Source organism: Neofelis nebulosa, chromosome 1 (genome assembly GCF_028018385.1).
Source record: "Neofelis nebulosa isolate mNeoNeb1 chromosome 1, mNeoNeb1.pri, whole genome shotgun sequence".
In the NCBI taxonomy this organism is placed as follows: Eukaryota; Metazoa; Chordata; class Mammalia; order Carnivora; family Felidae; genus Neofelis; species Neofelis nebulosa.
In genome coordinates, this window is record NC_080782.1 from 239,820,414 (window position 1) to 239,848,326 (window position 27,913).

At 45.9% G+C, this 27,913-nt stretch overlaps 1 protein-coding gene across 7 annotated transcripts in view; it reads right to left on the reverse strand.

Moving 5' to 3' along the window:
- Positions 1–27,913, reverse strand: part of TNFRSF19 (TNF receptor superfamily member 19) — a 94,972-nt gene that overhangs the window by 58,217 nt on the left and 8,842 nt on the right. For 3 of the 7 annotated variants that reach the window (XM_058689913.1, XM_058689892.1, XM_058689939.1), the window contains 2 exons: positions 16,063–16,155; positions 13,904–14,014 (listed from right to left, as the gene is read on the reverse strand). In XM_058689913.1, the coding sequence (XP_058545896.1) occupies positions 13,904–14,014; positions 16,063–16,131 (180 nt within the window). In that variant the 5' untranslated portion in view covers positions 16,132–16,155. Of the gene's footprint in view, positions 1–13,903; positions 14,015–16,062; positions 16,156–26,064; positions 26,387–26,940; positions 27,164–27,913 lie in introns of those variants that run through there. The other 4 variants (XM_058689930.1, XM_058689924.1, XM_058689901.1 and 1 more) reach the window with 3 other exon arrangements.

Genomic DNA, 27,913 nt, shown 5'->3' on the forward strand with positions numbered 1-27,913 from the left:
AAACTGAAGTCAGAGAAAAGCTCAGACGCTTACTCACTTATCAGGGCAGGAAATACGGACTCTGATAGCAACGGTGATAGTTTCTTTTTTTTTTTTTTCCACTTTTATTCATTTATTTATTTATCTTTTACTATGAAATTTATTGTCAAACTGGTTTCCATACGACAACAGTGATATTTTCAAACCGAGGCTAACCGGGTAAGAAATTTCCTAAGCTGACGATCTGGAAGGTCTACCCAGGAGAGGGCACCTTGAAATGTTCAGCCGTTTATGGTTGTGTGATAGTAGGAAGGTTCCTCCCTATTTCTTAGAAGAATACGGAATTCTTGTTTGGATTCAACCGTGTGACACTAAAGGTCCAAGGATGAGCAGCACACATGGTTCATTTCCACAAGGTCCAGAACCAAATAAATCATAGCCTGCCGTGTAATGCAAATACGATGCAACAACACGAAGAATGGTGTAGACACGTGTTCACGATCGCTTTAAAAATAAGTTATAACACAGAATGAGAAGTACGTGTCCATCTCTTACAAAAGCATTAATAATTAGTGTAATTATTATACTCAGTGACATTGAGTTGGTTAATAATAATAACATCGATTGGGTTACTCTGTGCACATTATCTCATGAATTCGTACTTCTTCCCGATGAGGGAACCACCATCATTATTCCCATTTCATGAATGGGGGTAGGGAGCTTCCCAGAAGGTATGTACCTGAACCCAGGTGACATAGCTAATGTTAGAAGCAGGATTTGAACCTACCCAGTTGAATTCCGGAATCAGATTCCACACCACGACACTGTGGAATCTGTCGGGCACGTTCTCTCTCCGTCTGGAGAGCATACCGAGCAAGCCCACAAACACAGCTCAATGCAGCAGAGAAGAGCCTCACCAATATCTCTTGGCCCCCTCCCCTGAAAACTCTGGATGCAGAATGCAAATCCCCGCTCATTCAAAATGCCCATTTGCCTATAAAACTTACATGCCTAAAATCCTTGATCTGTAGTTACACGCACAGTCAGCTAAGCGGTATTTATCGGTCAAAAACGAAATCAAAACAAACACAAAGGGTAGTGTCCCTGTACTCAATAAGCTACTGAACAAAATATTCAGAATATTTTTGGCTAATAAACTCGTTCATGTCTTAGAGGAGCAGTACGTTCCTTCCTCATTTCAGTTACTCAGCCCGGCTTTCAAATGTGAGCCATGAACATGCACAACAAAGGGTAGGGGACCAAGAAAGCAGAAGGTCAACAACCTTCTTAATCCTTAGTGTCCTAAACCAAGGCACAGACAGAAGGAAAAAAAAAATCTGACTTGAAGAATGGATTCACTAGAGATTATCTTTGGCGGGGGGGAGAGGGGGATAGTGAAATTATGAGGGGTTTTGAATTTTCATAATTCTCTGATAATTTACTCTTTGGCAAAACACATCTATGACTCTGGCAACCAGGAAAACAACAAAGATATGTATTCAAAAAGAATTTCTTGGGGGGTACACTAGGTCTTTGCAGGGAGGTCCCTGCTGGTTTTGGTGCTTTGTACGTGGGCGCTGTGCTTCTGCACGGGGGCAGAAGTGGGTTTTTGCCGAGTACGTTAGTTGCCGAGAGAGCCGAGTGCATCCCAAGGCTCTCTTTCAGTGTAGATGGGAGCCGCCCCGTCACAATCTTCCGGGATCAAACGGTGGTAGGTGTGACATTTGGGTAGGGGCGTGGGGACCTCGCTGTCCACAGGTTCGGCACCGCCATGTCAAAGGTTCACGCAAGAGCCAAGTTTCAAAATCACACTTTGATCCAGGCGGCTGGGACTGGAAGGGCCTCATATACAAGTTACAACCCAACAAAGAAAGAAAGGAAAAAGGAAGAGGGCAGAAGAGGCAAAACAAAGGGAAAGAGAAATGAGAAAGACAAGAAGGTGTCTTAGCTGGGAATACATGAAATGCCGTTTTTCCAGCGAGGCTGATATGGAAGAAAAAGTGTGTCTGACAATGGAGCCAAAGACACATGAGCTTGAAGGCCAACGCTGCCACTCGTCAGCTAAGCTATTTGGGGAACTCTGATCCTCAGTCGCTACATCTGCGAGAGGGGGTCAGTACTCGCCTGCCCTCCAGGGCTGTTTTGAGGAATAAAAGGGAAAAAAACATAGACAAGCTGTAAATTATAAATTGAGCACAGAGTGAGCGCTCACCAGATAAATGATACCCTTTTAGATTCTCTACGGCCCAACAAACCAACTGTTCTGATTCAAGTATGAAAAAGCCCCACTGGGGACCTTCAGGCTCCAGTGTTTTGCCGGGTTACCAGAAAGACTACTTCCCACCTAAATTATTTTCGTTGAATAAAATAGGTCTAAAACGGAATTATCCATCTTTTAACAATGGTACGTGGAACACAATTTAGCCGCACCTGCCTGGGTCAAGTGCGTGCGCTGGGTGGGCAGTTTGCAGTTTTAAGTTTTAATCCCCCCCCCCCCCGGCAGTGAACTATCATTCTTGCTCCTGCTGAGAATCTCTGCCTCCAGCAGTTCACTTCCTCTCTCCATCCTGAGAAACGAACTAGACAGACAGCCAAGTGGACGCCAACTTGAAAGAACTACAAGTAGGTGTTTTGATGGGTCTCATCTCTTTTGAAAAACAACAAATACTTTTGAGTCCTGACTGGATTCCAGAGTTTATATGGTACACGGGAACCGTTTTGACCCCGTGTTTCTGCCATATACCATTGTGTGTCCTTTACATGTCGTTATACTTCATAGAATGAGGATTTCGTGAAGCTTTTTTTTTTGGTCCATTCTAAAGATTTTATTTAAAAAAATTTTTTTTTAATGCTTATTTATTTCTGAGACAGAGACAGAACATGAATGGGGGAGGGGCAGAGAGAGAGGGAGACGCAGAATCCCAAGCAGGCTCCAGGCTCTGAGCTGTCGGCACAGAGCCCGACACGGGGCTCGAACTCACAGACCGCGAGAACGTGACCTGAGCCAAAGTCGGCCGCTCAACCGACTGAGCCACCCGGGCGCCCCAAGATTTTATTTTTTAAGTAATCTCTACGCAGTGTGGGGCTTGAACTGATGAACCCAACATCAAGAGTTGCGTGCCCCAGGGACTGACCCAGCCAGGTGTACCTTTCTAGTCCATTCTATATTGGACCAAATTACATATAGAAAAAACCAACAAAGCCAGGCTCCTAATGCATCATGATTTTGCCTTCATTGTCTGGATATTAATTTACTAGTTCTGCTTAGATTTTATATGTTTAAAAAAAATTTTTTTTTAACGTTTATTTATTTTTGAGACAGAGCAAGACAGAGCATGAACGGGGGAGGGTCAGAGAGAGAGGAAGACACAGAATCTGAAACAGGCTCCAGGCTCTAAGCTGTCAGCACAGGCCCGACGCGGGGCTCAAACTCATGGACTGCAAGATCATGACCTGAGCTGAAGTCGGCCGCTCAACCGACTGAGCCACCCAGGCACCCCTAGATTTTATATGTTTTAGTGGCAACGATAGTAATTTTGGAGTAGATTTAGGTGAGAGGTTGATCACAAAATAATACCTAAATGTACTGAACAGGTACAGTGAACCGTATAGTCTCCTAGGAACCTTTATACAGATTGGTTATTTGAAGGAATTCAGTTTAAAATATATTTTCTCTAAAGTATTTGTCATTTTTTGAAAGACAACATTAAAACACCGACCTAATATTATTTTTAAACTTTTAAAACACGCTTGCACTTCATGATGGTCTAAGGAACTTATAAAGCGATCATTCTGTATTTGAGAGGAATCTGAGAAACTTAACAGAAGACCATGGGGGAAGGGAAGGGGAAAAGCAGTTTCAAACAGAGAGGGAGGCAAACCCATAAGAGACTGAAATACAGAGAACAATCTGAGGGTTGATGGGGGGGCGGGGAAAATGGGTGACGGGCATTGAAGAGGGCACTTGTTGGGATGAGCACTGGGTGTTGGATGGAAGCGATGAATCATGGGAAGCTACTTCCGAAGCCAAGAGCACACTGTATACTCTGTACGTTAGCTAACTTGACAATAAATTATACTAAAAAAACAAAACACCAGAAATCTTGAATTAACCAGAAATTCAGAGAAGGTATTTCTGAGGAATTAAGTGATAGCATGGTGTCCATGGCAGCAATCGCTTTTAGAGCTAATTGTCTTATTTCTAAAGCACCATAAACACAGAGACCCTGCAATTATTTGAAATCCAGGCTATAAAGTAAACAGCATATAAACATTAAATTACCCCCAATATAAATGTCTACTTTGATGTTTTTATTTCATTCAGTAAAAGTAGGTGGTTAAAATGCCTTGAAACCTTTCCCATTAAGTTCAATAAATAACTAGCGAGAGAAAAAGGAAAAAGGCCAAACGGCATAGAGACTGGCCCCCCCAGCCTCCTGCCCAGAGTAACACTGCTGAGAGAGCACTGAGACTGTGCCTTTGTAACCCTGTGTCCACTCCCCTAGGGCCAGTGACTGTTTCTGCTGTCTTTTCATCCCTTTTTATGCTGAAAAACTTCCAATGCACACAAGATTTGTATTAAAAAAAAAAAAAATCAAACAGTGCACCCTCCTTCCCATCCCTGCTCTCACGTCCCGTTCCCTCCACACAGGCAAACACTGCCACCAGCTCTTGGGAGAACCTCCCGGAAACATCCTGATGTCTTCCGCGTGCGCACGCGTGTATTTTAACATGCTGTTCCGCAGCTAGTTTTTCAGTTTTCCCCCCTTGGTGGGTCTCGGAGAGCTCTCCGCGTCTGCATATGAAGAGCCCGCCATGGTGCGGCTACAGCTGAATCCCTTCCACTGGAGCCTACTCACCCTGCACCCCAAGTGCCGGGACGGAGGGGGCAGCCGTGGGCGTCTGCTGAAGTACGCGGGCCCTGGTCAGTGGCCTAATTGTGCAGCGGAGGACGACAGCAAGCCATCTTTTGGGCCTTCCCTCCATTACTTTTGGGTAGAAAGGGGGCAACTCCCCTAGGCGTGCGGTTTTCCCCAGCAGGCTAGTATACTACCGCTGGGAATAAAAGAAATGGTAGGAATGGGTTTGTGGTGAGGGAAAACAAAGAGTCCTCAGAAAAGAGAGTAAGCTGGCCGTGCTGACTGGGGCCCCGCTGAGCTTTCTGAGCAGCCTTCACGGGCTCCTGGGAGCTGCCTTCCCAGTTAGGCCCCAACCTCGGGCCTTGTGCTCAAGAGCCCGTTGTCTGAGACTCCTGTGCCTGGTGAGCCAGAATCCCCTCCCCTCCCATCTGCCCACCCTCCATACCTGGTCAAATTGCCTCCTGCCCCTCCACCCTCTGGCCACCCTGGCCTGCCTTCAGCAAGAATCCCGTTAGGTCTGCTTCAGCCACAATCCCCTTTCCCCTGATGTTTCCTCTTAGGAATTTTCCGTCCACTGCCCCCCACCTGGCCCCTTGGCTAAAATCCCCTCTTGTCCATGTTGTATTTGGAATTGAGCCCAGTTCTATACTGAGGCCTCTCTTTCCCTATTGCGATAGTTCCTGAGCGAAATCTGTTTTTACGGCTTTCCTCTCTGTCCTGCTGCGGTTCTCCGAAACTTTCCAGGTCACAACTAGAGCTCTCCCTCTCACCATGTCCTTGGAAGGACTACATGTGTGTTTGGTGGGGGAGGATGCGTGGGAGGGGACCGGGACGGGAGTGGGGGCGTTAGTCATCAGCCTGGGTGTCCGCATTAGAGGTACGACTTTTATTTTTACGGAGCGCGGTCTGGCCATTCATATCAATGGTAGAAATGCATTTAGCCTTTAACATAATCCTAGAGTCTTTAGTTTTGAAATTACGACTTGGTACCTTTGAAGAAATACTTACGATGTCCCTGAGTCCCTGGGGAACCTTTTTTATTAATGAGCTTGGAGGTGGGAAAATATACACACGAAGAATAACCCATTAAAAAAACCATTGCAAATAAACAAACAAACAAACAAATAAAGCACAGCTACAGGAGTCCTACGTATTTCCCCAAATTCTACAAAAAGAGAACAATCCCCAGTATCTGACGCCTCCCTCCACCACTCTCTCCCCAGAGCCTCTCAGGGTACGTGGTACTTAGGAAGCTTCTTCGCTTGACCAAACTTCAGCCAGGATCCTTGACCTTCCTCTGGGCCCATCTGTGTACCTCCTCCCAAAATCCAGCCTTAGCAAATGCTCTGCTCCGTCAGCGGCACCAGAACCACCCACCCTGAACATCTGCTCACGTTCCTCCTCCTCTGTTTGAAGCTCGATCACCCTGGCTTATCATCTCCAGCAGAGAATTGTCACATTTGCGTTGGCCAGGCCCCCCTGCCCCCGGCTGCTTCCCCTCAGCAATCTTCTACCCGTTGCCCCTCGCTCCTTGGCGATCCATTCCCGTGAGCTCATGCTGCATGGGGACGGAGCCCCCTGGCTCCCCCCTCCACCGCAAGATCCCACTGTGGCCGTCCCCCTCCATCCCTAAAGCCTGCCTTGCCATCCTTAAAAAGTGCCACGGAATACCTTCTTCTTTAACAACGCATACCAGGCCAGTGAGTAACACAGCAATGTTTGCTGACCAAACAATGGATGAACGAGTATGGGTGAAGGCACCATTTCCTAAGTTGTTGTTGTTTCATTAGTAGTGTCATTATTGCTTTATTGTAGGCAGCGCTAGCCTACAGAGGCCACAGCAGTGTCCCACGTGGTAAGGCCACGTAGACCGTGTGGGCTGGTGCAGGTGGGCGGCGTGGGGTGTGTGTGTGTGTGTGTGTGTGTGTGTGTGTGTGTGTGCGCGCGCGCGCGCGCGGCTTCCTTATCTTGGTTCCAAGGCAGGAGAAGGGCTGCATCCAGCTGGGCCATTTCCACCCAAGCTGGCGGCAGCGGGAGCTCTGACACCCTGCCCAATATTTTTAAGCCACATTTGGTGGCTTTCCAGTGGCAAAACGACCCAGAGTAAACAGTCCTCAAATCCCCTTCTCTCTCTTTGCCCTCTGCAAATTCAGCACTTAGCAAAAACACAAGTGGATCCCACCTACACGCTCCAGGAGCAGCTCCCCAGACCAGAGGGGAGACGCTCACAGACCATGGATTGGCTAGGAAGCACATTCGGGGGGCCTCGGGTCAAAAGCACTATTCACTTGGAAAGCAAGCCAGTAAGTTATTAACTTTGGTTCTTTGAACTTTAAAAGCTCAAATCTGGACTGAGAAGAAGTTATTCGTAGAGAAAGTCTAGCGCATGCAAATGGATATGACAAATTAGATTTATGTGCCTGGTATTTAGAAATCAGCTTTTTAATTTCCTTTAATAAAACAACACCAAAGACAGTTCCCGCACCCCACCCCCCACCTCCACCAACTTCCAGTTTATGAAAATCTGTAACTGAGTTTTTTAAAGAAAAATTACAAGCTAGAGCTTGCTAATATCTGCCAAACACCGCTGGGCTCGATTAGGTATAATTAAACAGAAATAAAGTGAGCAACACTGTAATTAAATGGCAGAAATGAATCTTTTTCATGCTTGCAAATTACTCTAATTTTTTTGTGTGCATGTGTGACTTTCTTCATGGGGATGAAAACAGCTCTCCAAAAAGTAGATGTCTTCAAAAATGGGAAGCCAGGCACGCACCCGTGGGGAGCAAAGTGTGTTGTTGTTTACAAGAATTAATTTTTTCACATTAGCAAAAGTCCTCCCAATAATTGGTTAGAAAAGCTTCCTTTGAAAACCGTGCCAGAAGCTTGAAGACTATTTCAAGCGGTTCGTGCGAAAACTAGTTTCCTGGTTTACTGCTGGGAGGCGATCATGTTAAAAGCACATTGTTGGCAATAATACTCAGTGAGGAGGAGGGGCTGCGGCCGCGCAGATTCTAGACGGTAAGAAGTAAAAGGCTAATGTGGTCACTCGGGGAAAACAAAAGTCATCCTCTCCCACATATCGCTAAGCTGCTTATTTTCGTGAGCCACAAGGCCAGCCGTGTAGCTCTCCTGTGCACATTCGTGGCTCCAAACGTCCAGCATGTACCGCTTATGCAGCTATGAAAACAACAGTTTGTATTTTTTTGCCTCAGAAATAGGAAGAAGGCATTATCAGTTCTCTTCCTCATAAACTTTTGAAATCTAAGCCCCGTCACGGAAGAGAAAGCGACTGACTATGGTTCCATGGGAGAGCGTCCTCAAAGCCGACCCCGCTCGGCTCCATGGCCTGTCCTACACTTTCCCAAAGACACAGAAAGACTACCCACGAGCCTGCATGACTAAAAAGAACTTGACTGAGTAGCCAGGATGCTTGGGGCTTTCAGGGAAAGAACTGGAAACCAAAAGAGCTAAGGCCGGAAGACAGCTCAGAAGGCACAAGAGGGGGACGGACACAGAGGGCACCACCCGGTGTGAAGAGCCGCAGCCAGGACGCCCATGTGGCCGGACCAAACAGAAGCAGAAGCAGGTGGGTGTTTGGAGAGCGGTGGCCGGAACCAGGGCTGCTCAGACGAGGAAGGGGAGGAAGGAGGCTGACCAGGAAGGCAGCTCCTGGAATGCACAAGCATGAGGTCAACATGATTTGGAGATCCCTTTGTTTTAGAAGTCGGTCCCGGGCCAGAATTTTGGGAGGAACGTTCACCACTCTAGAGCTGCAGTGTCTAACGCGACAGCCACAACTGCGTGTGGCAAAACTCAAATTTAATCAATTACCACGCAATAAAATGTAAAACCCAGTGCTTCTGGTGACACAAGCCACCTTTCAGGTGTTCATGAATACATTTCAAGTGGCTATTAACCCCCGTGTTGGCCAGTGGAGACACAGACCATTCCGTCATCGCAGCGAATTCGACCGTAGCATCGTACTCGAGGATTATTCAAAATGAGAAAAAGACCATTACTCCCATGTGGCCCCACCGCCTTCTCCCAGCATATCACTTACTAACGGTGACAATGGACTGATCCACTAACCATCCCTGTGTCTGTTTCCTCATCTGTAAGACAGGAGGCGTTATACCCCCTATTTAAGACATATGTTAAAAGGACTCCAGTAGTGAATACATAAATATCACATAGAACCTGGCTCATTATAATAAACGGTAGCTAATATCTATTGGTTGCATGATATGTATTGCAGAATAACAACTGAAAGCATATTTGAGAGGCAGTGCATATTTGTTACAAGAAATCCTTTCATGCACATAACCCAAAGTATCCTGGGTGAAAGGTTAAACTAGGTAATCATTTAAAAAGTGGCTAATTGGGGGCATCTGATTTCAGTTCAGGTCATGATCTCGTGGTTTGTGAGTTTCAGCCCCACGTTGGACTCTGCACCGACAGGGTGGAGCCTGCTTGGGATTCTCTCTCTGTCTCTCTCTCTCTCTCTCTCTCTCTCTGTCTCTCTCTCTCTCCCCCTCTCTCCCTCCCCCCTTAAAACTTTTTTTAAGTTTTTTTATATAAACTTAAAAAAAAGTGGGTAGCAAAGGGAAGGGTCTCAATCTAAACAAGCAACAATAGTTATTAATGAGCCTGGAGCTTCTGTGCAGACTTCTTACTATCTAATAATTGAAAGGAAGTGAAAAGAGGTCAGAGGAACCACTGACCACACATGACAGGTGTACCAAAAAGCATACTGTCTCCAGGAATGCTATTCCGGTAACTTCCCCCAAACCCAACTACATGTTTTAAATGGCAGAGACCTGACAATGGGAAAGTCAGCCCAGGCATCTTGAGGAAAACAAAAAACAAACCAGAATTGAATGCATTCCAAAGAAAATAATCATTAGGAGTAATAAAGCCACAGATGGAAATATTAACTCTACCTGCTTACCCAGAGTATTTCCAGGCTTCAGGTTTAAGACAGAAACACGTTTATAACTTGAAGAACCTCATGACCCAGTCTTTTGGTATTTTGGGTAGAGACAAATGATATTAGAAAATGGACATGAAGTTTAAGTTATGTTTACTACAGCAAAACAATTAACTTAATAATGTTAGAATAATAGTTATTTGAAACCTTTCCTGTCTGGTGAAAATGCACTTTTTTTTTACCCTTAATGTAAGGAAAACTTTAGTTGTGATTATCAGTAATTTGATTCAGCTTTTCTACTTTTTAATAACTCACTTTAAAATATTTACTGTTTATGGGGCGCCTGGGTGGCGCAGTCAGTTAAGCGTCCGACTTCAGCCAGGTCACGATCTCGCGGTCCGTGAGTTCGAGCCCCGCGTCAGGCTCTGGGCTGATGGCTCGGAGCCTGGAGCCTGTTTCCGATTCTGTGTCTCCCTCTCTCTCTGCCCCTCCCCCGTTCATGCTCTGTCTCTCTCTGTCCCAAAAATAAATAAAAAACGTTGGAAAAAAAAAATTAAAAAAAAAAATTTACTGTTTATTGGGCATTCAAAATTTCAAGCACCCCAGGTAACCAAAATTTTAACCCTCAGTTAAAAAGCTAACGACTACTGAACTTAGTCATCTCATTACAGATTAACAGGTATCCAAACTTATATTTTGTGAAAGAAGTAAAAAACAATTCAATTATTTATAAATATTTCACTATTTTTAAAAAAAAAAAAAGCTTACTCTTAGCCAGAAATGTAAAACTTGGACATCATGACTAACCTGTTGAATATATTTGCTAATTTAAGTGATTTACCTGATTTTAATATACTCAGAACTTAATTTTTTTTTCCTCTGAAAGATGTATGTTATTACAGAAGACCTAATCAGGGCAGCCCGGAAAGAAGAAACTGTAAAATCATGAATGGACAGTTTAGAAACTTCTGGCTCCAAGGTGACTGCTTATTAAAAACTCAAGCTCTTTGTCTTGATTAGTTAACTAGGAAACAATGACGAGTTTGACTCCTTTGCTCCCTTAGGCCATAAGCAAGGCTAAGTTGGGAACTTTATTTACTAGGAGCTAAAACCAAGATAAGACACTTGGCAAAATACATAATTTAAAACACACACACACATTCATTAACTTTTATAATACAAGATTTAAGTGTCACTTTTTCTCCCCAAAACTATCTGAGGTTGGCTGACTTGCTCACTCCTTTAGCAAAGGTATACTCTGCCTGCCTGCTAGGAGCTAAGCAGGGGTGGAAGCCAAGGTCAGCTCCAGACGCCTACCTTCAAGGTGGACACCCCAGGCTGTGCAGGGACTTGGCGTATACATTTGAAACATTTGTGCACCCGCGTGGGTCTTACCCTAAGTTTTCAGTGACATATTGCCTTTAGTTTTATTCTTTCTCACTCAGTTTGTCCTGGTCTTTTGTAAATGAAGAAAATGATAGTAAATAGTGAAACAGAAATATTAACAAATACACTAAGTAATAAAGGCAGAACTATTCAGATGGCTTCCCTTTGGTTGATTCCAGTGTCAGAGGGTTAAACGCCTATTTCAACACTTGGGGGAAATTACTACCTAGAGAAAAACATTTCCTCTGGAAATCCACGAAAAATTACGAAATAGAAAAACTATCACCAGATCATCTCAGTAGATGGATTATTAAAAAAAAAAAATCAGAGTTGATAGGACCTTCATCCTATTTTTTCAGTTAGAAAGTTAGCTGTTTTTAAATAAAATTTTTAATAAAACAGCTTAGATAAAAATGCTAAAGGGGCGCCTGGGTGGCTCAGTCGGTTAAGCGTCCGACTTCGGCTCGGGTCACGATCTCACGGTTCACGACTTCAAGCCTCACGTCGGGCTCTGTGCTGACAGCTCGGAGCCTGGAGCCTGCTTCGGATTCTGTGTCTTCTCTCTCTGCCCCTCCCCCATTCATGCTCGCACGCACTCTCTCTCTCTCTCTCTCTCAAAATAAATAAACACTTAAAAAGTTTTTTTTTAATACTCAATAAAAAAAAATTTAGAACTCATAGAACCTTCATCGTCTGGTCTGATTCCCCAGAAATTACTTGGAGGTTATATTTTCTAAATTCAAAGGATGAAGGAAAGGAAGCAGCCTCTCGAAAATGTTTTCTGCGTCTCTCAGCATCTGTGACATTTCACTCAGATTTGCCCAGAGATTTGGGAAAAGAGGAACTTCTGAGGGGTAGCAACTTCATCATCTATTTTCCTCTCGGGCACTGTCTGCATTTGTAACTACGTTACGCACTGATCCCAGACCTTCAGTCGGCTCCAAAGAATCCCTGTCCGCCCAACACAACAAAACCCACCTGAAAATGCACCTTACTACAATCAACAGAGACTGAAAAATACCAGCGGTGGAAATGCTACAGTTAACATAACACAGGATCCGAAGGTCGGCCAGCTTCAATCCAAATGTAAAGGCCCTGGGTACTAAAAGGCACCACTTAACACAACAAGCAGAGGAAAGCCATCCACCGGGAATCAGTTGGGGAACGCATGACATTTTGTTTCCTGCTGGTTGTAGATCATTGGTCAAAACTCTATGCGTGACAAGAGTCCACATTAAAGGAGGGTAGTCTGTAGGGGAAAAGGACTTCTCTTTGGAACGTCACTCTAAGTAAAAAGAAAAACCTTTTGTTCCTTTTCTGCGAGGAAGACTGATGATTTAGAACAAAATGAGATACCAATTATCCACAACTAGTAACATCTTCAAAAGGTCAGAAAATAAAGCAAATGGATGTTTAGCTCCAAACATGCCCATAAAAGAGGAAGGCAGTGAGAATATCCACGATTCTGAAATATGCTTCTTAACACACAGTGGTCAAGATGAATATATTTATTTATATTTTTAATTTTTTTTTTTTTAACGTTTATTTATTTTTGAGACAGAGAGAGACAGAGCATGAGCGGGGGAGAGAGAGGGAGACACAGAATCTGAAATAGGCTCCAGGCTCTGAGCCGTCAGCACAGAGCCCGACGTGGGGCTCGAACCCACGGACAGTGAGATCGTGACCTGAGCCGAAGTCGGACACTTAGCCGACTGAGCCACCCAGGCGCCCCAAGATGAATATATTTAAAACGATCTTGGGAGTAACATACACCCAACATGGGGAGACTAACAATCATGCACGTTGTCAAAAGAATGTGCAAAACCCTGGTTTGGAAAGTAACTGCTGCCATGGGACGTGGATACTGTAGGTGCTGCTTTTGGACCAGCAATGGGAATATTCATTTTAAGAAAAAGAAGGTCCAGTAAGAGAAGGTATCACTAGCATTTTCTCTTATCACTCCTTTATTTTTAAATCTTTAGTAAACATTGATTCTTTTTAATTAATGCAAATACACCTTAATCATTCTATTCTTTCAATGAAATACAATAACACAAATTACATAAAACATGTATTAAATTCTAATTATTGGAACCTACTTCCTTTATCTCAGTAAGACATATGAATCAAAGGTATTGGAAAGAGAACTGTGCAATCTTTGGCTAAAGTAACATAGGGACGGGCGCCTGGGTGTCTCAGTCAGGTAAGTATCTGACTCTGGATTTCGGCTCAGGTCATGATCTCACGATTTGTGAGATTGAGCCCCGAGTCGGGCTCTGTGCTGACATCACGGAGCCTCCTTGGGATTCTCTCTCTCCCTCTTTCTCTTTGCCCCTCCCCTGCTCATCAGCTCTTTCTCAAAATAAATAAACTAAAAATAAAAGTAAATGTTTATTTATTTTTGAGAGAGAGAGAGAGAGAGACAGAGTGTGAGCCAGGGAGGGGCAGAGAGAGGAGGAGACACAGAATCCGAAGCAGCCTCCAGGCTCTGAGCCATCAGCACAGAGCCCAATGCGGGGCTTGATCTCAGGAGCCATGAGATCATAACCTGAGCTGAAGTCGGATGATTAACCCACTGAGCCACCAGATGCACCCCCCCACCCAAAATTAAAAAAAGAAAGTAACCTAACGATCCAAGAATTATCTCATGGTGTCAAATCTTCCCTAGTAATTAACTAAAAGAATCTAGCCAGAAAGAATGTATTTTAAAAACACAGATCTACCCCTTCTCCATGCATCCGATACCTACCTTAGACAGCTCCATGCCTGGCCCACATTGCTTGCAGAGAACACAATTTCCAGACCCATCTCTGTATTCTTGCTGTCTACAGTCTCCTGTTTCGCAAATCACTCTACATACCTGAAAAAAAAAAAGTTTCCCAAACGTTATATTTTTTTATTTTTGAGAGAGAGAGAGAGAGAGAGAGAGAGAGAGAGAGAGACAGAGGGTGAGCGGGAGACGGGGAGGGAGAGGGAGACACAGAATCGGAAGCAGGCTCCAGGCTCTGAGCTGTCGGCACAGAGCCCGATGCAAGGCTCAAACCTACAGATCGTGAGACCATGACCTGAGCTGAAGTCGGACACCTGAGTCAGCCAGGTGCCTCCCAAAAACGTTATTTTAAAGTAAGTTCATCACGTTTTTTTTTTTTGCAAGAAAGCAGCAACATTATCAGTGTTATTCATATAAGCACTGAATGTCAATGTTAATGCGGAGTGAGGCCGATTTAATTTTCACTTTAGGAAGAAAAATCACTTTCTGAACAAGTCAGTGGACGAATAAATCAATAAACCTGATTCTCCTCTGTATTCCCTGAATGAGGTCTTTTTTTTTTTTTTTTTAATAAATGGCCTATTCCCTTTTCTTTTTTTTTTTTTTTTAATTTTTTTTTAAACGTTTTTATTTATTTTTGAGACAGAGAGAGACAGATCATGAATGGGAGAGGGTCAGAGAGAGAGAGGGAGACACACACAGAATCTGAAACACGCTCCAGGCTCCGAGCAGTCAGCACAGAGCCCGACGCGGGGCTCGAACCCACAAGCTGTGAGATCATGACCTGAGCCGAAGTCGGACGCTCAACCGACTGAGCCACCCAGGCGCCCCCCTATTCCCTTTTCTAAGAAGCACTGGGCAAGCAGACTGTTGCTCTGTAGAATGCCTGTCACACACAGGGGTATCGGAAATTGTTTTTGATGCTTGTAATAATGAGCCATTATTTAGTACAAACTGCCTCCACCTTGACACGAGAGTGTCTACAATGATGTCCTGCAAACTAATTGAATAAAATCAAAGCCTGAACCTCTTGAGCAGGCAGAAGGGGAGGATTCAAGGCAGAGTTCAGCACTAGAAAATGATCTGGGGCTAACGGCCTAATAATATCTTCCCGCCTCTCTTAACTCCCCTTGACTACCCATCTTAAGGAGTCTGATTTTATTTAAGAGAGGTACGAGACTCCATTCCACCACAAAGAGACTGCAATGGCTTTGCGAAAGAAATTCCACGACCTCCCTCCTAGACCAGTCATTCGAATGTTTAACAGCCCCAACTGAAAGAAAGGAAATTTTCCTTGCCATACCTGAACCTCAGAATCCAATGTGACCCATTTCCCCTTACTTTGTCTTTCAAGAAGACTTCAGGTACCGTCTTCAGGGTAAATAAGTCTTTTCACATTTGCAGGTGATGATCCTATCTCCAGATTTAATGAATTTCAATTCTTGTGAACATCTTATAGGTCCTTTGCGTCAAGTTTTCAAACATTAAAACTCTCCAACTGTCTTTAATCCTTTTTGGGACCAAGAAGGATATAAGTAACCGTATAAAAGTAACAGCTCTTCTAAAAGTCAATTCTAGCGTCTTCACACACCATGGAAGTCACGAACTCCAATTAGAATCTGGTCTCGTCAGGGTCTAGGGTGTATTGTAGAGGCATCTGCCTATAAACCCAAGGGAGCACCATTGTCATTGGTTATAAGTTACGCTGTGATTTTATTGCTTCATCTAAATGTAGTAAAATAATTTTAGGGGCGCCTGGGTAGCTCAGTCTGTTAAGTGTCCGACTCTTGGTTTCGGCTCAGGTCATGATCTCACGGTTCTGTGAATTCGAGCCCCTCCTGGGGTTCCTCCGTGCTGACAGTGCATGCAGAGGCTGCTTGGGATTCTCTGTCCCCTCCCCGACTCACGCTGTCTCTGTCTCAAAATAAATAAATAAACTTAAAAGAAGAAAATAATTGTAACCATCAGTACAAATGTCAAGACTCGGCAGCAATCTTTGCTTCTTAATCACATGCGACATTGATAAAATACAATTTGAAGGAAAAATTGAAAAGATGGCCCTGGAAAAACAAAACAGTTTCAATACAATTTATAGCGATTCTTTCCCACATTCTTATGAAAGTAAAGACTTGACTTACCAAATAGGCCAGTAAAACCACAACGGTGCGGAATGCCCTCTCTTGTCCCAGGTGCGCTTTGAAAGTCATGGCTCCCTTTTGTTGAAGAGTTTTCTAAAAGACAAGAAGATCTAGTTAACCGGAATAACACTGGTCACCGTGTTCTTGTATTTACTCTAGAATGTTTACCGTTAATAGATATACTAGGTAATACTATTTATGTTTTAAAGGAAATCGCTCTGTAAAAGATACACAGACAAACAATAGGTAAGCCTTTAACAATTTCGGTTGGGAGAATGAAAGCTTTGTCCTTCTGAAATTGGTCCAAAATTCTTTCTGGCTCCGAATTCCTGGGCTATCCATGCCTTTATTTTCTACCCAGGCCTCGACAGTGTCCAAACTACTCCACCCAGCAGAGAGGTATATCCAAACAGCGACTATATAAACCTCCATGGAGATGGGTTTGGTCAGTGCCAAGAGGGGAATAATAGCGGTAAAACAACAGTAAACATGTGCCAACCGCTCTCCGCCAGGTACCGTCTCCAGCGCATTAGCTCGTTTACCTTCCGAAGTACTCCAGAGGGGAGATACCGTCATTATCCCCGCTTTAGAGATGGGGAAACTGAGGCTCAGAGAGGCCTGGATCACACCGCACTAGGCCACGCTGCTAGTAAGAGGCAGGGCAGGGCGCACACCCAGGTGGGTTGGCTCGCGTGTCCCTGCGTCACCATCCTCGGCAACACAGTCACGACGCTTGGATGGTGGGGCTTCAGCTCCACTAAGAAGCCGATACGGCCAATGTCTGGCATGCGTGAGTTGCTCCTCCAACCAGCACAGTGAAGGTAATCTCCGGGCAGAAAAATAAGCATTTGTTTTAAAACACCTAAAAATCATTCACAAGTGATGAAATTGGAGACATTTGCCTTTCAACAAAAGGTAAACCAGACCTCTTCATCTTTGCGAGAAATGACCTAAAATGTAGCAACAAACAGGGTTGCCTTTTTTACAGGTCCACACAACGTCAAGAGAAGAGATTTATGTTTTTTAAAAAAAAGAAGAAGTGAACATTCAGCTGGCAGCTCCATCCATCAGGTAGAGAAACAAGGGTTCAGTTTCCCTTCCAAGTGGAATCTTCTAAAACTAACAGACACCCAGAGCAGACAATCAGGCCACTTAGAAAGAAATCAGAGCAGGGGCTCTTGGGCGGCTCACTCGGTAAAGCATCGACTTCAGCTCAGGTCACGATCTCACGGTCCGTGGGTTCGAGCCCCGCGTCGGGCTCTGTGCTGACCGCTCGGAGCCTGGAACCTGCTTTGGATTCTGTGTCTCCCTCTCGCTCTACCCCTCCCATGCTTGCACTCTGTCTCTGTCTCTCTCTCTAAAATGAACATCAATTAAAAAAAAGAAACAAACAAACAAACAAACAAACCAGGGCAGAGAACCAGAACTGTGGGCCAAAGACCTCAAGAAAGACAGTAACGATAACAACAAAGGAAGTGGAGCGGGGCCGGGCGGGTGGTTGTGTCACTGCTGGCCAAGCAGCCGGCCAGGGGTGAGCCTGAACAAGCCGGGACAGCAACAACCCACAAGGTCACTCCAGTCGCCTGAGTAGGTCCAAGTATCGGGGCAATAAGGAATCATTTACACGTTTGCTGAATGAATGACCCATTCTGAGCGAATTCCAAGTGTTGTGGGGTGTTTTTGTTTGTTCGCTTTTGCTTTTCTAGCTTTTTGGTCACATCTTTTTTCCTCCTTGCATATCTCAGAATGACCCAGCAATTACCCAACCATGCGGCTTCCTGCTTGTGCAGACACAGGATTGGGATGAGATAAACTCACATTCCCTAAGAAGTATGCTTCAGGTTATCTCTTTTTCGACATGGTCCTGATTGTTAAAAATGTGCTACTTTTTAAAATTTTTTTCAACGTTTTTTATTTATTTTTGGGACAGAGAGAGACAGAGCATGAACGGGGGAGGGGCAGAGAGAGAGAGGGAGACACAGAATCGGAAACAGGCTCCAGGCTCCGAGCCGTCAGCCCAGAGCCTGACGCGGGGCTCGAACTCACGGACCGCAAGATCGTGACCTGGCTGAAGTCGGACGCTTAACCGACTGCGCCACCCAGGCGCCCCTACTTTTTAAAAGTAGTAGCATAAAATCCGTATGGATTTAGCTAATATGGAAAAGAGGGTATAAATACCCGTGCATTTACACAAAACATGAGAAAAAAAGAGATTGACAGAGTCAGAGTACAGCACAATCAGGCAACTGGTCTGGACAGATCGCTATACTGGGATACCGTACCCACTGCTGGGGACGGAACACAAATACTTAGCATCTTCCGGCCGCGGCCATCACTACCATGCACACCAAGTGAGAAGTCATGGCAATATGATTCAGAAGATACACCTGTTTTATGTACAAAAATAAATGAGCCGGGGGCGCCCGGGTGGCTCGGTCGGTTAAGCGTCCGACTTCGGCTCGGGTCATGATCTCACGGTTCGTGGGTTCGACCCCCACGTTGGGCTCTGTGCTGGCAGCTCAGAGCCTGGGGCCGGCTTCGGATTCTGTGTCTCCCTCTCTCTCTCTGCCCCTCCCCCACTCATGCGCGCGCGCTCTCTCTCTCTCTCTCATAAATAAATAAACTTAAAAAAAGTTTAAGAAAATAATAAAGGAGCCAGGATACCATCAACGGTTAGGTTCCTTCATATCGTGGCATCCTGGCTGAACGTTTTCCCGTTTCCTAAAACTTCTTTGTAGTGTAAGTATTTCATTGTTCATGAAGTAAATGAAAAAAATACATGTATAATGTTCTTCAGGCAAAAAGATAAACTGCAGAGTCCTGCTTGAAAAGTCTACAAATTAAAAGAAGTGATGAGATAAAAATCACATAAACACTATTAAGGAAAAAGCAAAATTAAATACAGTACTATGATTTGTGCCTCAGAAAGACAGATTTTTTTTTTTTTTTTTTTTAGATTTAAGGTAGAAACTGAATGGAACTATAGCCTATGTGCTGACTTATGTTATTCTCCCAACACATATGCTAAATTGAATAGCTTGAGTGGGTTTACATTTGCAAATTATCCTTTAAACTCCTCAGCCTGGACCTAGGCCCTTACAGTCTCACCTGCTGGCCTGCCCGCCTGGTCACTGCTCTCATGCCCCTCTGGCTGTGCCACAGCCCAACAGCCACGCTCTTCCTGAACACCCGTGGTCTTGCCCTGTTGCACAGACTGTAACTTTGGTCTTGAGAGACGTCCCCCCTCAATCCCTCCGAGAACCAGGTCAACTGTCGCCCTGCTGAGATGCTGTCCACGAGCAAGCACACTGAAGAGATCTGCTCCCTGTGGCCCTAGAGGCCTTTCTTGCCTCCATGCACAGTACCGATCGTATGGCCTAGCAGTTATGCTTATTTTCGCTCACCAGATTGTATGTTCCTTGAAAATAGGGAGCACGCATCATTACTCTCTGTATTTCCGGTGCCTAGAATACTGCCTGGCACACACAGGCACACAAATGTTTGCTGGATTAAATGCGTGGAGAAGCACAAAACGATGAATGTGTTGTGGAAAACAGGTGAGAGTTGGTTGCACATATTCTGGGGTGAACGAGAATAAACATTCCATCTCAGATATATCTTATTACTATCTCATAATATCTATGGGGTATTAAGTGCGTTGGACTAGAAGGCAGGACTGAAGGAGGATTTTTCTCTCTAAAAATCCTAATTCACTTTAAAAAATGTGAGCAGTTTTTTTTTTTTTTCTAGGTTTCCAGGAGCTAGAGATTGAAATGTGCTGTTGGAATATGTCACTTCTCTTTTCTGTGACTTCTCTCTTAGCTTGGCTTTTTTATACCAAGGGGCTGGGAAATAATTTTGACTGGGTCGACTGTTCTGACAGCAGTTGGGATGATCTAAAATCCAGGTTCAAACAGTTTTCTGCACGTAAGCCCGACATGGGTAAAAACACCCTGGTCTTAGGGGAAACTGTCAAGGGAAAATGGCAACCAGAACGCGTGGGTTTTCAGTCCCGTTTCTTAGCGATGTCACTTTGAAACTACATAGCCATAAAGACAGAACCTATCTCACAGGGGAGTTGTGGGGATTACCTGAGATGATGTTTATAAAGCGCTTAGCCCAGCACCTAAAACAGAACAGACGCTTAACGGATGACTGGGGCTGATGTCATTACTACCGCAGTTGTTCCTGCCAATGTCACTCATTAGCATGTGAACTTGGACAAGTTACTTAATCTGAGTCTCAGTTTCCTCATCTCTACATAGGGCACAGTGACAACACCTCCTGAACTTCCTGTGAGTTTAACAGCACTTAAAAAGCACTTCCGGGGAAAGTTCATTGACACAAACTTTCTAGTAAGTGCTGCATCGGTGTTAGCGATGATTACTGTTGTCGATGACGTTATTATTGGAGGCCATATGATCCAATGCGTGTGACAGTTCTTGAAGACCGTAACCTGGTAGACAGGCAGGAGACATTATTCAGATGGCCACAGTCCGGTGGCTGGTGATGCTTTAGATCTCTAGACCCACGGGTCTGCAGAAAACATTCAAACACTAAGAATCAATTCAAAGTCTGCACTAAGCACTTATATGTTAAGGGTTGTGGTAAGGCTTTACGAAAAGTACAATTTTTTCCCTTACTCCCACACTGTAAAGTAGATATTTATTCCCACCCGACATGAGAGAAGACCAGGGGTCAAGGACACGTGATAGGAAGGTGAAAACTGAATCGAGTTCACGCCTGGTAACTCCAAAGCGAGGCTCGCGGCCACCCTGCCAGGTCGACTCAGGGTTGGATCATCATACGCCGTGGCACCCAATGGTCATTTGGCACAGGAGTGCCTGAGCAAAACTGATCAACAAAAGCAAAACTATATACCCAAATAACACATGTAGCGATGTACTCATTTATTCAGCACGCTTTGATTAAACGGTTATTAGGTGCTTGAAAGGAGGCAATATCAAGTTGGGGCAGGACAGTACAAAGGTGCACTTTGAGGAAGCTCATAGCTTAGCAGGGGCGGGGACGTCTCCTAAGCACCCTTTAGTCTAGCCTGGCAAAGGGCTGTTTGGAAACAAACAATTTAGCTGGTAGGGTGTTGTAAGTGTGACTCTGCACTTCCCGGGATAAAGCGAAATACCTTGTGAGATGCTTCGGCGTTCATAAAAAGAAGGAAAACGTAACAAAATAACAAGTGTTCAAAGAATGATATTTAAAATAAAAACAAGGCAATAAAAAGGTATTTACTGAAACGGCTTTTAGCTTCTGAGCATTCGGGGTCTGGCCCAGACAGAAAACGACTTCAGTATTCTGCTTATTTGGAGATGACTTATCAGCCACGAGACATACAAATTACCGGGATCATGGGTTTTCACAGTTTGCCGAAACGGTCCAGACCAGATAGCGCCTACTAACCACCAAGCCACCGTTCTCGCAAAACGTGTGCAGAGAAACTGGCTGTCGCTAAGCGATGAGGAAAAGCCTAATGACGCCTGGTTTACTGTATTCGAGGCGTCTGGCCCTTCTGCCCCACCGGCTGCATCAACAGCACCCAACAGAGCGGCAGCGCTGGGAGACCCGGGCAAGCGGAACAGAAGGCACAGGCGCCTCAGGGGCAGAGCTGGCAGACGTTGTGCTCGGCGGCACAGAAGGGGCTGCTTATCCAGTCAAGCTGCTCGGCCTGTTCCTTCGAACGAAGGGTAACTCACACGATATGTCCTAGCTGGCCAGCCGCTAACGGGGGCAGATCCAAGGGGCGCGGCAACGCACACGCCCTCTGCTTCCTTGTCCAGATCACGGAAACCTACGCTGCTGTGTCCTCAGGCCAAGAAACCAGGCCCCCAGCAGCTGTTCACAGGGGCCCGCTAGAGAGGAGCAGTTATGGGCGCCACCTCCCATCGGCCGGGCAGACCACCGGATCCCAAACCACGGCAGCCGTCTCCACCTGCAGCTGGCTCCGTGACCACCCCTCTTTTGTCTTGGGTCCTTCCTACGTGTCCCGTGACTCTATCTGCCACGCCTGGCCCACAATCTGTCAAAGTTCTTCTGGGCTCTCCCTGAATCTGGAATGACACCTCTCCCTCGTGCTTCCCTGGCACCGCCCCTGCACCCTGGGTTCCTCTCCGCCCCGCAGCATAATTACCCGGTTAGTCCACTCTCTTTGCAGCCCGATGCTAATGCATCTGGCCAGCAGCATTATTTTGTACGGTCACAGTTCTTATTTTGTTTTTTTAATGTTTACTTATTTTTTGAGAGACAGAGAGAGAGAGACAGAGTATGAGCAGGGGAGGGGCAGAGAGAGAGAGACACACACACAGAATCCCAAGCAGGCTCCAGGCTCCGAGCTGTCAGCACAGAGCCCAATGCGGGGCTCGAACCCACCAGCTGTGAGATCATGACCCGAGCCAAAGTCAGACCCTTAACTGACTGAGCCATCCAGGCGCCCCTAATTTTTTAAAATAAGTTTCCAATATCAAAAATAAAGAATTCTCTTGAAAAACTAGAAAATCTGGCAACCATGAGTCTCACATCAAGGCAGCACGAGCTACAGCTGAGCTATCAGTTGTCCCTCACGCAGAACATATACGTCCTAGTGCCCCAGTCTCCACCACTCCCTAATGCACACTGAGAACCCTCCCTTCACTTCAGCACCAACCAACCCATTTGAGTTTACCACCAATTATGGTTTGAGGACTTAATGGCAAGATTAACCGATTTCGCTGTAGAACTCTAACCCAAAATATGTGCCCAGTACACACTGAATGAATGGAGAAATTCACTAATTAGCTATAACCTCTTAGCTCTTATGATTGTTATAAGGACTAAAACAATAGGTGTTGAAAATATGTGCAGCTGTAACTTGAGATCGAAATGTAAATTGCTTTGGTAGAACACGATTCAGTTCAGGACCCCACTTCTTGAATATCGTGCTATCATATTAACAAAGATTACTAACGAAGAATCTGGTATTTATTTTTCTAATGTTAACAATCCATTAACTCTCTCTGAGAATGACCTTTATTTTTTGTCTTACGAATGACCAGAATGCATGCATTTCAGAGTAATTCAAATAGCCTGGATATTTTTTCCAGAATAAATTAATTTTAGTTTTTTATCCCTTTACGGTTATTTGATTTATTATCCAACATACAGTGCCCGCAATAGGTAACAGTTTTCATCTCATAAAACTGTATTACCATTATGTAATAAGGCTACATTCAACTCATACGTTTTTCCAATATGCAATAAACTGAAATATTTTTTTAAAAAATCAACATTAAAGTAAACTGGCAGGCTTACAATTTATAAAAATCAGCTTTGAAATAAAGCCAGTGCTATGCATACGGCCTTTTTAATGGTGGACCATAATCATAAATGGCTTAGAAATAAGGTCAGTCCCAGATGCCGAGAGAATAAAAACTAGTTAGCAATGTAGGGTACGGCTATTTCCAAGCAGGACAGTGACCCCGGCCTCTGGCCTCCTCCCACCTTAGCCCTCCATTGCCTGACGTTCTGAAAACCATTCTTCCTACATCATACGGTGGGCAGCCTCTTTGCAGCCTAGGAAGCCTCACAAGGCATGCAGTAATAAGGATATACATATTGTTGTTGGCTGGGAAATGAGAAAGATTTCCCTTTTTCAGATCATGAAATAGTTTCTACTAAAAACTCCACAAGCTTCACAACGTTCTGTTGCCAAACACAATACCTTCAATTCCCCCAAAGTTCAAAAACATTAGGGGCCACTCACTGTCAAGGCTTCTACAATAATTTTTTTTTTTTTTTTTTTTTTTTTAAGAACTTAACCCAGGACAGGGTTTTTGAAGATGAATTCTTTTGGTTTCTCTGAGTTGTGGACTCTCTCATCTTTGCCTTAGGAAAATCACGGTCAGGGTTCTCGAGAAATGTGGCATACTGTAACTAGGGCACCTCCTCCCACCTCACTGCAATTCATAAATGTTTTTCTGTCTCAAAATGCAAATAGAACAACGGTAGCATGAAGGAGTGTGGGGGCCTCAAAGGCCGACACGGCGTATCTTCAGAGAACTGTGCACAGCCATTTCTAAAACACAGCTGTTTCAATTTTTATTTTAGAAGTCTGGATCGGTTCCAAAGCTTCTCTTTGAAACATTCGAAGGGTTCTTTTCCAGTATAAGTGGCGTCCATTCTTTTAGATCTCCTCGTGTTAAACCTATCCAAGCCCACTGAAGAGTGGCTCCATAATATTTAATCTCCAGATACACAAGTTCCTTTGTTTTACCTAATTGCTGATGGGTGCCTGTTCTCTTTGTAAAGCCCAGGTTTTAAAACTTCAGTTTGAAAGGTACATATTCTGTGATGTGTGGACTAAAAGATAGCCCGATACTGTTTAAACATCTTACTTTTAAATGTAAACATTTTAGGTGGATGAAATACAATGAATGAACTCACTGCTCAACGTAAATCACGAAAAAAAACTGTGTTCACACTGCTTTACTGTTGTTTCTTCAGTTAGAAAGTTACTCTAAAAAGGCTATGAACGTTTCATAATAATCAGCTGCCATGAGACAAATGTACTTCACTGTTGAACCGCTCCTGGCTCTTATCACATAAGCAGCTGTCTATTTATTTGGAGTGTACATTTATTCAAGGTGGGTATTCTTATTCAACCTGTCATCAACAGAGATAGGGTATGTTGGCCTTTCCCCGAATTTTAAATGCTTGACTTTAAATATTGACTCGGCAGATTTGAAAGGACTTGCTTTCTTCCTATGTTCACGGTGCCTGCAGTTTTTTGTGTTTTACTAATTTCTGAGTGATGGAAGTGATCACAGGGGATTGGGCTAAGCTTGGAGATTTAAATACACGACAAAAGAGAATCAAATTCTCTTCATGGGTGTTAGCTGAATATTTCACTTATGTTTCGAAAATTCCCAACATGCCCTCGATTCATGTATTGAGAGCTGTAACTAGTAAATTAAATTAACATATCAAGGACAACATGTGACCCTTACATGTCTCCATTTTTCCATTCATATGTTGTGTGCAGGTAGGTACAAATGAAATCCAGTGATTACCTGAAGTAAAGACATTTCATTTCCTTTTCTTTTCTTTTAAAAAGCTTATATGAGGAGTGTTCCTTACTCAATTTTCCGGAGAGGAAAGGTACTCTAAGACTGCAATTTCAAGTGCATAAACGTCTTCACATGTCCTTAACTTCAAATTCAAGATGCAGCCTAGTCCAAAGACACTCTCGTCAAGGATGGTAACTTCCATCAATGTCCCAGAAAATACTAACACAATGTCTCAAAGTCAGCACTTACTGTGGAAAAAAATTCTCAAGTCAATAAAGTCACGTGGCCTTGGTAATTGGGTAGATGTTATGGCATTTCATAGATCAAAAAATAAAGAACTTACAGAGCTATGCATTGATGTCAAGGTGTTATTTTCACAATGAAATGCATTTCTAGGTTTTGTATTATTTTCAGGACAACTCGATAAATATCACCCCAGATAAATTCTTTTTAAGCACCCACATCTCTGTGAATGATGATTAATGCCCAACACGTTCTTCTTCCACAGTGGGACTCCATTCTCACCCCCTTCAAGTTGCCAATCTTTAAATTAGAGACTAAGCAGCGCTTTGCAATAAAATATTTGCAAACTACATGAAAGCAGCACTGGCAAAAATGCCCGAGGTGAAACTGCACAACAGAAAACATACTGAGCAAATCCTGAACTAATGCAACATAATCCTCCCTTTTGCAGAGCAGTACCGGATCATGAAATAACAGCATATTAAAATCTTCCGTTTGCATAAGTCATGTTTAACAATAACTGTTTCCTGTTTATGTGAAGAAACTGTCTTCTAGGAAAGGAAAACCGTCAATGGAGTAGAAAACTACACCTGCATAAATATTTTGAGTTATTTCGGCTCAAGAAATACGGCACGAGGCTTATGGACGTGTTTGCAGATCGAGTCCTTTGATGAAAATGCAAAAAAAAAAAAAAAAGACTCACATGGATTCCTCACATGTCCGATGAACAGTTTGCTGCCATCAAAACGAATCACTGAACGCCGAGCCTCCCAAACTTCATCTTCGAGAGTTGATCAGTAAATTTCTCTGGGACGCAACCGAGACGAGGGCCGCGAGCATTGACCTTCCTCCCTCATCTACGACCTGCTCTGCCCATCACCGTCCTGACAGATGGTCCGAGGTCTGCGAGATTCCGCTTCCACGGAATTTGTTTACGGAGGGCTCGTAAGGGCCGTGAGTGTCCTCTGCCCCGCCCCACGGCGGCGGGGCGGGCAGGCCAGGCCTGCGCCCGCTTCCCCCGAGCAGCGCCGCGTCCACGCAGGGGCGCCGCGTCCACGCAGGGGCGCCGCGTCCACGCAGGGGCGCCGCGTCCACGCAGGGGCGCCGCGTCCACGCAGGGGCGCCGCGTCCACGCAGGGGCGCCGCGTCCACGCAGGGGCGCCCGCTGCAGCGCCACCTTTCCGGGCCCGGCTTCAGCCTCCCGCAGGTTCATCTACAAGCGCGCACACGTCTGCCTCACAAGCCGTTTCCCATTTCCAAGATCCCTGGATGTTAAGACCCAGTCCCGCCGCTCCCACCGCCGGCGGAGACCCGGAGGCGTTCGCTTTCCCGCGTCCCCCTCGCGGCCGCGACCAAAGCTCCAGCATCTGCAGAGCGTCCTCCCTCCTCCCCTGGCTGTCACCCCGCCCGGGGGTCACCTTCGCCCGGCTCGGTCCGCCCGCTCCCCTCCGCTGCGCCGGAGCAGCCCTAGCCGGCGACCCTCGCCTCAGGCAGCCGCCTCCTCCCCGGCTGCCGAGCCTCGGGGACCCACCCGGGGCGGGGGACCTCCGCGCGGCCCCCGGCGCAGCCGGGCACCTACCTTCCCAGTGACCCGGGAGGCTTCGCCGGCCGCCGCTCCCCGTCGCGCCCTGCAGGTCCAGGCGGGCTTGCAGCCAAAGGGGCGCGCGGAAAGGGCCGGGTGCAGGGTACCCGGCGCGCAGGCGGGTCTGGGGGGGGGTCCTCCTCGCGCGCGAGCCGGACGCTTCCCTGCGCCGCGGGCTGCGCGCTCTCCGGTAGCCCGGCAACGGCAGCCGCCTCCCGGGCCCCGCCCACCCAGGGCCGGCCCCGCCCACCCAGGGCCGGCCCCGCCCACCCAGGGCCGGCCCCGCCCACCCAGGGCCGGCCCCGCCCACCCAGGGCCGGCCCCGCCCACCCAGGGCCGGCCCCGCCCACCCAGGGCCGGCCCCGCCCACCCAGGGCCGGCCCCGCCCACCCAGGGCCGGCCCCGCCCACCCAGGGCCCCTCCCGTCCCCGCGCCCCGCCTCCGGCGCTGGGCCGCCCCAGCTGTGCTCAACCCCGGCTTCCCTCCCACTGCCGAGCCGAGGTCAGAGGCGCAGAAGGCTTGACCCCTGAGGCTACGGGAGCTGGCGGATGCGTCCCGCAGGCTAAGTGGGGCCGGGGGTGGGGGAGGTGGGGGGAGAGCGGGGCACCGAGACCGGCAAAAGCTTGGCTGTGTGAGGGGAACTGCCTTTGGCGAAGGGAGAGAGCCGCCGTTTGTACTCTGGACGTATTTTCTCAGGACCTTTGTGCCTTTCCCTTGCCTGGTCGCATTCTACCCAGCACCTGCTTCTGCGTAGCAGGAAAGAACCAGCCCCCCCCCCCCCCCCCCCCGAAAACGATGTGGCACGTTTGCTCTGGTCGATCAAAATCATGATGACCTGGCTCGTCAATAATCGTCTCATTCATTCATTGATGCATTTTTCCAGCAGATACTCACCCAAGGCGCCCCCTCCCCCACCTTGGCCAGAAACCTCTGAGGATCAGTTAACAAGGTGAATCCTTGTGTATACGCT